The 10,868-nt window shown below is 33.3% G+C and overlaps 1 protein-coding gene across 1 annotated transcript in view; it reads left to right on the top strand.

The window, feature by feature from the left end:
- The window catches only part of LOC110030228 (nicastrin), an 88,673-nt gene extending 77,805 nt beyond the window's left edge, over nt 1-10,868 (top strand). The window contains exons 13-16 of the mRNA XM_020732842.1: nt 3,905-4,045; nt 8,880-8,964; nt 9,046-9,481; nt 10,174-10,868. Coding sequence (XP_020588501.1) covers nt 3,905-4,045; nt 8,880-8,964; nt 9,046-9,481; nt 10,174-10,438 — 927 coding nt within the window. The 3' untranslated portion in view covers nt 10,439-10,868. The remainder of the gene's footprint in view (nt 1-3,904; nt 4,046-8,879; nt 8,965-9,045; nt 9,482-10,173) is intronic.

The following is a 10,868-nucleotide window of genomic DNA, read 5'->3' as shown; positions in this document are numbered from 1 at the left end:
TTCCGATCTTATTTGGGAGGCCCAGGGCTCCCTACTTGGACTTGGTGTTGGTGGCTCTAAAGCTGGGGGTTATTTCAGGTTATGGGTTGGGGGGTTGTGATTGGAGATTTGGCATTTGGGAGGTACAGTGCTTGGTGTTATATCTTAAGCATGGAGGCCCAGGGCTCCTTTGCTTTATTTGTGATGATGGTTGGGAGGTTTGCTATTGAAGATATGGCACTTGGGAGGTACAGTAATAGGTCTGGTTTTACGGTTAAGATTGAAGAATGGAGGCTAGAATTTATGCTCTATATTCACCATGTTTTTTTAACGGGCAAGATCTCTCTTATTTGGAGGCCCATGGCTCCAAATTATTATTGCATTTCCATATTTTAGGCGGGCATTATAGGTCCGGTTTAATTGACATTGCTGCTTTGGAGGTTGGAGGATTGTGGACCACTATTTCTGTTCTAATCACTTGGTTTAATTATTTCTTTACTGTTTCCTCAGCCTTTTTGAGTTGCAAGTTTTGGAAACTTTGGTTCCTGTTGCGGCTTCCTGGTCTCGAGATGTCGTATATATATATATATATATATATATATATATTAGCGTAGATGAATCAATGTTTCTTGAATTGTCGCTGAAATTAAAAAAAATTAAGATGTGAAATTATCTTTACAAAGTAACAAAACAAATTCTCCATTTAGTAGAGGGTGGGAAGAGTATGAAAAGCTTGGGCATTTAAGAAGGTTCGTAGGGACTATGATGGATGAGAGAGATTTAGCTAGAGAAGAAGGTCTGTGTTTGGTTTTCTTACATATCATTCTCTTATCTGAAAAGGTCATGGTAATCTTGCAAGAATTCTTCGATGACGTGAGTGTTGACTTAAAAATCCTAATTTTCTTGTATAACAAGTTAAGCTTATGAAGCTATAGTAGGTGACAATGTAAATAACATGCTTTCTTGATTGTCTGGGAACAAAGGAAAGGAATAAATGGTTGAAATGTTAGGAGGTTTGGGTTTTGGTCCTAGTTGTCAAGATAAGTACTTGGGTTGGAATGCGTGGATTTCTGGTTGGTTATCATAAGACCGTAGAAGAATTCTATAACTAGAAGGATGGGCGAGGTTTGGTGAGTGGAGTGAGGAAAAGATGGTGGGGCCATTAAGGGTTGTTTAGGTTGGTTGCAGCTTTTTAAAAAGTTGGTTGTGAAATTGTGGTGGAGAAGATAACTTCTTAGAAAACTCTTGCCGGAATTATAAATATATATCTTTTTTTCCGAAAAATCAAAGAGCAGCTTTCTCGCAACCACTGCACTGTAACAAGTCAGAAGGAAAAAAACGACTTCCCACTACAGAAATTTCTAGAAAGCAACAAAAAATAGTTCCTCAAATACAGCTATGATTACGGTCTGAAACGCAAAATTGACAGAAAGCTGTCCCAAATAGATGCTAAGGGTGTGTTTGGCGTTGCTTTTTCTGAGCGGTGCGGCGAGAGGCCGCAGAAATAAGTAGTTTGGCACGGCGTTTGATTCGCGGCGGCCGCGGATCTGAGGGAAAAGTGGGCCGCGGGATCGACCCTGCTTCCCCGCTTCGCTCCCGCGGCCCCGTCTAGCTTCTTCCGCATTTTACCTGGGTGCCCTCGATTCCGCTTTTCATTCGGCTTGCAATCCTGCGATTCCTTTCTTCTTGCGCTCATGCGATTCCCTGATTCCTGCTCTCAATCCTTCTTCATTCCCCGATTCTTGTGATTTCTGCCATCCTGCGATTCCTTGTTCTTTGCGATCCTGCGATTCCTTGTTCTTTGCGATCCTGCGATTCCTGGATTCCTGCGATTCCGCCTTTTGTTCTTCTTGCGATCCTACGATTCCTGTTACTCTGCTTCATCATTTCAAAGCCGGAAGGTTAGAAAAAAGGCTTGAAAAAAATCTCCTGCTTCGCTATGCCCAGGCGCTCTCCGTCGTTTGCAAGTCCCGAAGATCATCTTCTTCATCTCATCACTGCAAGTGACAAATACAGGGGTCTCTGTTTGCATTTTGAGCTTTGAGAAATACCCAGGTTAGATTCCAAGATCAATTAGTGATATTTGTGTGGTTTTTTTTATTAATAATTTCGAGCATTTCTGGATGTTTGAACTCAGTAGAAAGTTGTCAAAAGATGTCGGCATTCTTTCAATCACCTTCTAGTTTGGAGAGGAGAGAATTTCTCTTTCAAGTATTGCTATTATGTCTTGTAAAATTCTAGTTCAGGGTTTAAAAATTAATGTTGCACTTTTACAGTGTGGTTTGCAAGTCAATCGTCAATGCCTGTTTTGTTTCCCTAGCCCCGTATGAAGTGGCTTCTACTGACATTCTTTATGCTTATTTGATGTGAATAAAAGTTATGAATGAAGATGTATTTCAATTTGGGAAAAAAAAGTTGGACACACATCCCTTTAATTGGCTTTATTTTAAGTAATCATCGATATCGATATTTGTGATAAAAAATAGTTAAATTAATTAGTTCGTTAATAATATGTTAAATCCTAAATGAAAATAATATTTAATACTTTCGTTTCATCGAATATAAGAACATTCTTATTACAAGTCTTTTATTTCATATGTTCACCTATCTAACAAGTTAACATTTTAAAATATTTTAATCAAGTTAAATTACATTTATTACGTAATTAACAATTTCAAATTCAACTAATTTATTACATAAAAAATTTTGCGTATGGAGTTACCAAAATTTCACTGTTATAGTCTTTTTTTTAACAGTTTTACCAAACAAGGGCAGAATGGTCATTTTTCCAGAAACAGCTACTCTGCAGTTGTTTTCACACAGCTGCACCAAACAGACAGTCAACTTCCTCGCAGTTGCTTCCCCACGGCAACTACCTGGGGCAGTGCAGCTGCAGCTGAAAAGTTGGGAAGCTGCAGCTGCGCCAAACAGAGCCTAAGTCTTGAGTTAGGATATAGATTACGGCATTTATTATTAGTTGGTTTCTGCAATAGTGTTTGAATGGGTAGTCTGTACTTTGAACAGTAATTGAATTGGTACTGATATTTCATCCATACATTTTTTTAAAATGGTTTTCATTTTTGGCATAAATGAAAGTCAATGATAAAGAAAATATGCTGGAAGGGAATATGTAAATCGTATGTTCTATTTACTATAAGCGATACTAATGCATCATGAAACTCTTGCATAGGTTTGCTATAATTGTTCTGGTGCAGTTATTCTAATTATGTTTAAAGCTATTTAGTTGTATATAAAGGAAATTGTGAACAATCATCATCAGCATTAGTTTTATCCTACGTATTTGCGGTTTGCTAGAAAAGAATTACAGAAGATAGTATCTAATATTGGCTTACGTTGACTTCACAAAAGTTTATTCAAAATAATCTGATGATAGCAGAATATACTTTTAATAGCCACCTTTAAGAAGATAGAAAAGTAAGGATTATTGAAACACCACATTGTGAGGGGGTTGAAGTGATCTGCTTTCTAGTTAGAGCTAAGTTTTTGTTTGCTAGTTCTATCTTATTGGAGTTTAGCACCATTCCATAGTATTATTGTTATCAACCAGGACACTGCCATGACTCTCCGCTGGATCTCTCGGCTTAGTGATGATTGCTCTTAAATTTTAAGATTCGTCTTTTACTTTTTGAATAGTTATAGTGGATGTTCTAGTTGTTATTTTATTTATTTATTTATTTTTGTTCTGCCGACCTTCCTTTTTTATTTTTGTGTACTCGTAACTGTTTTTTCTTTACTAATGTGTATGGCCTGCTGATAAGACCTATTGTAATGCTCATCAGCTCTTTAATTGGGCCTGTGTTGAACTTGTCAGTAAAACAATTTTACTACATCAAAACTGGAATTAAGAATAGCAAGAAAGTATGAAGAGTTCCTTTTTAGATGATCCATATGCTTTTATGTACAGGATACATCTTCAACAAATGAAATGCTTAATGCCCTACAGAAGGCGGGCATATCACTCGGTTCAGATAATGTCAATATCAGAAAGGCTGATGTATCAAATCCTGGTGTACCACCATCTTCGCTGATGTCTTTTCTGAGAAAGGTTTGTGTAACAATGTATCATGTCTATCCTTTTACAATGACTTTTATGCATCTCATTTCATTGTAAGTATGCTTATTAGTTTTATAATGAATTAAATGATGCTTAATGATATTGAATGAATGACTAGAACTTTAAAGTGCTTAACATAACCACATTACATTATTATTTAGAAGGACTGCCATGAGAACATTTTACTTCAAAAATAGAGTTAATTATTGCTCTTCTATAGATAACCTGTATTACATGTACCTTCCTGTAATTTTGAAATTATACTTACATTTCTTATTGTTATGTGTTGTAGTACATTTTAAGCCCAATCAATTTTTTTGAATTCACATCTCTCTTCAAATGTTAATTATTACTTTATATTTTGTCACCAATTCGTTAGTCTAGTGATTCAGAAGTGGGAGGTAAGTTTAATTAAAAAAAATACAGGGGTGATGTGTAGAATATTGATTATCTACGTGTGAGGTAAGTGTAATTAACTCTAAAATGTATCTTCTTCATGTATGCCTGCCATTGATACTAGTAGTATCATAATGTTGTTCTCACTTATAGTATGGAAAATATTGCAACAAATTTGCAAATTTCTGAGGACAAACTATTAATCTTTTAAAATTAATTCTTACCATCTACGTATATCTAAAGAGGTTAAAAGCTTTTTTTTGCAAAAGATTTATGACTTACCAGGCATTGAATAGAAAAATGAAGATCACAACAACCACAAATAGAATCACTTGCAACAATAGAAATTTAAATAGTAGCCACAGCTTTCAAAACCTTTAAAAAATTTGAAATTGTTTCAAATTTTAAGCAATAATGTAAAAACATGTAGAAGAATAAGAAGTGAAATGAAGGATAGCAAAACAATGGGGAAGAAATCACTGAAAAGTAAGCACCATGCTTATACATAGAGATAACCTCACATGAATTTTATTGTTCAAGTCTCACATTTGATCAATGACTAAAATGTTAGATGGAAGATGATCTTTTGTGCAAGTTCAACATAAAATTATTATTAAGCCATAAATTATTTCTATACCTTAGAAATATGCTTGGTTATAAAAAATTAAGAACACATGGATGGGGATATGTTTCTCAATGATGATGGGATTTAGTAAGTGAGCAACATAAATAAGAATCACCGCACAACAGCAAAATTCAGTTGTTACATGATCATGTGTATTTGACTATTTGACAAGATAGAAATCCTGCAAGTTGAGTTAAGAACCGAAGGAGTTGGATGGCTCTTATATAGCTAATGGTTTTTCTTTTTTGAAATCCCTAACCATGTAACAGCAACAGAATTCTTTCACATTTAATAAAAAGGTATTATTGAAAGAAAATCACATGAGTTTCTTTCATCATATCTAGGATTGCTCATTATAGGATTGTTGTTCAGCAGAATTCCTTCAACTTTGATCGAATTATCTAATCTAATTTAAATAAAAACTCAAACCAAAAAATGAATGCAATGCAATTGTTTCATGTTTTTAGCAACATTTCTAAATTTTTGGTCCCATTTATTAATAAAATTTTCATGAATAGGAATAGGATAATTTTATGGAAAATGTGATAATAATTTATTTGATGTTGAACCAAGAGGTGGAAAAGGATAACAATCCAAGGCATTCATTTGTGATTCATGATTAAAAATTAGTTCAATTACTTCAAAAAATTGGCCTAATAATAGAATTTTTTGGATATTAACTTGTATGCTTTCTTCTTAATTCATTGCGTAACTATGTATGCCGTGTTTTTCTATTAGTTAATTTGTTAGAAGTTTCTATAAGAAATCATTTTGGGTTTAGACAGACCTTGAGTTTATCACTTTATTTGAATTCCACCTAACTTGTGTTAACATCTACGGTGGACTTACAGTTATCATAGTAATAATAAAAAAATATTTTTATATGCTTACTAGCATATATTTTATAAATAATTTAACTTCTAAATATGACTTTTTGGTTAGTTTATAGGCAAATATAATTAAGTTCAGTTTGATTTGTTGACATATGGATAATATCAATTGACAAATTTCTAGGAATGACACGAGCCAATTTGTTCGATTGATTTAGCATACTCAATTTTGCATGCTATCTACACTTTCAAAGCCAATAATAGATTTATATTGTTATCGACATTGAAGTTCATATATGATCACGGGTATAATCTCATACTTAAATTTTGATTTTAGCCTTTGCTAAATATCAGGGTTCAGATGTAGAAATAAATTGTAGTAGAAGTTCTTGTTTAGGCTCAAGTGCAACTCTAAATATAGCAAATTTAGAATAGTTTTATAAATTTATATAATTTTATACTTCTAATTCTCCATTTAATAAATATTCATGAGATGTAATTTTTTAACATGTACTGGCTGTGAACGATTTAAATATCTCGAGTCTATTGTTCAAAGTGATGGTGATATAGATGAGGATGTTATTAGGAGAATTCAAGTTTGTTGGTTGAAGCGGAGGAATTTTTCGGGCCTATTGTATGATAGAAAATTACCGCTTAGACTGAAAGGAAAATTTTATAAGATTTATAAGATGGTGGTGAATAAGATGGTGGTGAAACCTGAAATGCTCTATGGCACTGAATGTTGGCCTTTATAAGAGAAGCATAAAACTAAGTTAAGTGTGCCGAGATAAGAATGCTTACGTGGTTGAGTGGCTTCACACTTAGAGACAAAATGAATATATCCGTGATAGGGTTGGTGTAGCTCCAGTGGTGGACAATATTAGAGAGTCATCTTAGATGGTTTGATCACATTAAACGACGGACATTTGATGATCAAATTAGGAGCGTAGATATTTTAAATTCGACTTATGTTAAGAAAGACAGAAGTAGACCTAGAAAGATTTGGGCATATTATATAAAAACTAATCTTAATTTGTTAGAATTAAATGAAAGTATGACACTCAATAGGACGCAATGGAGAAAATGGATTCATGTAGCTGACCCTACTTAGAGGGATAAAAGTTTGTTGTTGTTGTTCTTGAATGTACTCGCTGTGGTTTGTATTAAATAGGCTTTATATGCGAAAATGTTGAACAGTGGTGTACTAGTCCTAACAGGAGGATGACAATTATTTCTCAAATTTTAAAGCTCTATAATAAGCCATTCATTTACCTATAATGAATTCTAATTTAAATCATGATTAATTTCTTAAGACTTTTATTGAAAGATTTAATAACTGACTAACTCTAGAAAAGCTTAGCTACTTAATATTTGAATCTAAGAAAATATTTAAACACGTTATACTTTTTTTGTTTGAGGTTCAAAATTGATTGTTCAGTTGATCACTATATTACACAAATAACATTCTTCTTTCAATTTTAGGCTCCATTCAATGCAATTAAGTGTTACTTTAGGTGCAATACCTTAACGAAATATTTGAGCAGATCCTTTTGTTTTTGAAATTCTGAAATTTGTCCTTCAAGCCGTTCTTAAATGTTATCCTTTAGATCTAAAAATGTCTCAGGATTATGGCTCTTATCTTACATATGGTTATTACTTTGAACCCCTATTAATTGTCTTTTTTTGCTCAAATTGTATCCATTTTTGTTATTTTATATGAGCCAAATACTTTATTCATCATCTTGTAGCATTGTAATTAACTTTAAGATCTATGTCAAATTTGATAGTGGGCTTATCCAAGTTTAGGGTTTCTAATACTGTTTTAACATGTAATTTATAAAACAATAATTTTTTCTAGACATAAATATTAATCTTAAGCAATTATTTTCTTTATTCAATGAAATTTGTTCAAATATAGTTTTAAGGAAATTCTTGTGGCATTTTGCCAGAAATTAATAACTATAAGAATTTAGGCTATAAAAAGCTACACACACAATTGAAAATTTCAGAAAGGCACAAAATTAAATCATATTATTGTAAACTTGAAAATTTTAATCCCATTTTCAATCAATAATGAAAAAAAAAAGTAAGAATAAGGGAGCAAGGAAGAAAAGCATGAAAGGAGGATTCGTTAAAAAGAGAAGCCACAAGCTTGCATGAAATACCCTCTCCTAGAAAATTTTCAAGTTTCACAAAATAATTCTTAGTTACACCGTAAACTGTTTATATACCTTAAAAATGCACTTATTGCCCTTCAAAAAAAAATGCACTTATTATTAGAAGATAGGAATCTATGTTTGCATAAGATTCAAGAAATAAAGGCATAGGAAAATGAAACCACTAATAGGAATTGCTTAATAATAAAAATTTTGCTTTCCACATTTATATTTAGAAATATGATGTTTGAGAAGTCCACTAGCAGCTGTAAGAATGGGATGAACTATGGACCATAAAGCAGCAGTCGGTATTTTAATAGAAATTTCTAACCACACGGCATCAATAAGGAAATTCTGTCACAAAAATCCATGAAGTCGCATCCATCGGATCTAGGATTTCTATCCAACATAGGTATGTGTACGGGTTTATTAAATGTTAAGACAAACTCTTAACCGACTTATCCAACTCGGTTACAATTCAAAATTCAAATGAGCAATTCAAAATGCAAATGGATCCAATGTAAAGATTTTATGTTTCTTTCTGCGACCATTGACTGAGCTCAGATCACTTAATCTTTAAGCAACTTGCAATTAGTTTTTAGTTGATATGAATATCAGTATCAAAGAGCATGTACAGAACTTTTCGTTCTCTATTCATTACAGAATTTCATGTTACCATAAGATTAAAATTATTCTTGTATCAGAGAATTCTTCTTTCCGAGGATTCTTTTATGTGTATGAGCATTTCTGAGTTATACTTCTGATGTTCCTGCTTATCATTTCCAGCAATATACTAAGTAATTTTATTCTCTTTGCAGAATTCTTCTGTGTCAGGGATTGTTTTGGAGGACTTCGACACATCTTTCATCAATAAGTTCTACCATAGTCATTTGGATAATCCTTGTGGGCCTTCCTTTTATTATACATTGAAATCCTCTTCTAATTCTTAAATTCTAACTATTTGATTTATTCCCTATGATGCAGCAAATATCAATTCTTCATCCATTGCCGCTGCTTCCATTATCATTGCACGAGCTCTATATATTCTTGCAAGTGATAGCCCATTCTTGGATCTCATAGCACTGAACTCCATTAAAGTTAATGTTTCTTTGGTAGAAGAACTGGTGGGATGCTTATTGACTTGTGAACCGGGTTTTTCTTGTGGCCTTGTTAAGCAATTCATTTCTCCAAGCAATATATGCCCAAGTCACTATGTTGGAGTTTTTGTCGACTCACCTTTTGAAACTCAGCATCCTCAATATGCGGATGATACTTCTCGGTTTGTCTGGAATTTCCTTGCAGATAGGACTTCAGCTCCACAGAAAAATGCAAGCCCCTGCAAGGTGGGCTGCCATGAATCTGCTGAGGTCTGTGTAGCCGCAGAAACTGAGAATAGCAGATGTGTTAAATCCACAACGAGGTAACTCATTTAGGGGTTAGGGAAATCTAAATTCTTTTTTAGAAGAAAAACTTGAGGAAATTTTTTTTAAGGAAGATTTACTTACATACTACTCAATGCTCATGTGTTTACATATTTAACACCTAAACTTCAATTTTTATATACATGCCACCTTACCTACGCGTGAAGATATGTATTTCACTTCTTTAAAGTTGAAATAGTGGTATTTTTGATGTGATATAAAAGATTTGGTTGGTATAAGTGTAAAAAGTAAAGTTTAGGTGTTAGATATGTAAATAAATAGGAATTAGGTGGTATGTTTGTGGATGTCCCTTTTTAAAATGTTTTTTTTTAATTTCATATCCTAATATTCATTTGATAAAGCCCTAGAGCCATCTTGGAGTAAGAAGTGCTTTGAAGCATGCGTTCTAAAGGCACCACAAAACAGTTTTAATGTTATGTAATAAGATTTGATGTTTCTTATATTCTTTATAATATCATAGGTGCGTCTTACTTTCTTGCTTGAACCAGGAAAAGTGTAGATAAAATTCTAGTTTTCTGTGAATTTATTTACACGATGAATCTGATCCTTTTTAGATTGATTAATCAAAATCAAAACTTTATTTCATTACCAACACTGTGCTACTGGTTTTAATAAACTAAATTCATGGTTCAATTAAAATTTTTTTAATTGTGGTTTCTATATTATCCAGATACATCCCTACTTACTCCACCCGCCTGAAATTTGAAGCCAACTCGTGGCACATCTTGCCTGCTAATGCCTCGGATCCTTCGGGGTTAGTGGATCCTGTTTGGACTGAAAGCTACTGGAACACCATTGGCTTGAGAGTTTATACTATGCAGAGTTCAGCATATGACAACATGGTTCTTCTGATTGGAATCCTTAGTACTGTTGCCACTTACATTGCAACATTAGTGTCTAGAACGTTTCTATTAAAAGTTCTGAAGCACGATTGAAGGTGGATTATGATGACTTACATTAACTTGGAGATTGAGACCTTTAGGGTTTTTACCAGTTCAAATTCTCCAGTCTTTTATAGAGATCAATATTTTGGAAATTTCGCTGCTGCATTAGCCCACGGGAATCTATGAGGGTTTGGTCTTATTAATTTATCATTTGCAGCAGATTAACGCAATCGATGGTTTGTTAGTCTCTCATGTTACAAAGATGAAAAATATTGCACACCCTTCAACTCTGCTATTTATATGAACAGCTAACTGTAATGCTAAACTTCTTACATAATCTCCGCTGCATAGCTGTATATGCGGCTGTTTTTGCAAATACTTATTAGTTTTGTATTTTTATAGACTGTTTACTGTTTAGAATTATGGTTGGTGTATTGTTCTAAATGTTATTTAGTGTTTAATAACATCACATAAAAACCTA

This window comes from Phalaenopsis equestris, unplaced genomic scaffold (assembly GCF_001263595.1).
Source record: "Phalaenopsis equestris unplaced genomic scaffold, ASM126359v1 Scaffold000680, whole genome shotgun sequence".
Classification (NCBI taxonomy): domain Eukaryota; kingdom Viridiplantae; phylum Streptophyta; class Magnoliopsida; order Asparagales; family Orchidaceae; genus Phalaenopsis; species Phalaenopsis equestris.
Note: the sequence above shows the minus strand (reverse complement) of the source record. Positions and strands in the feature narration are given on the sequence as shown.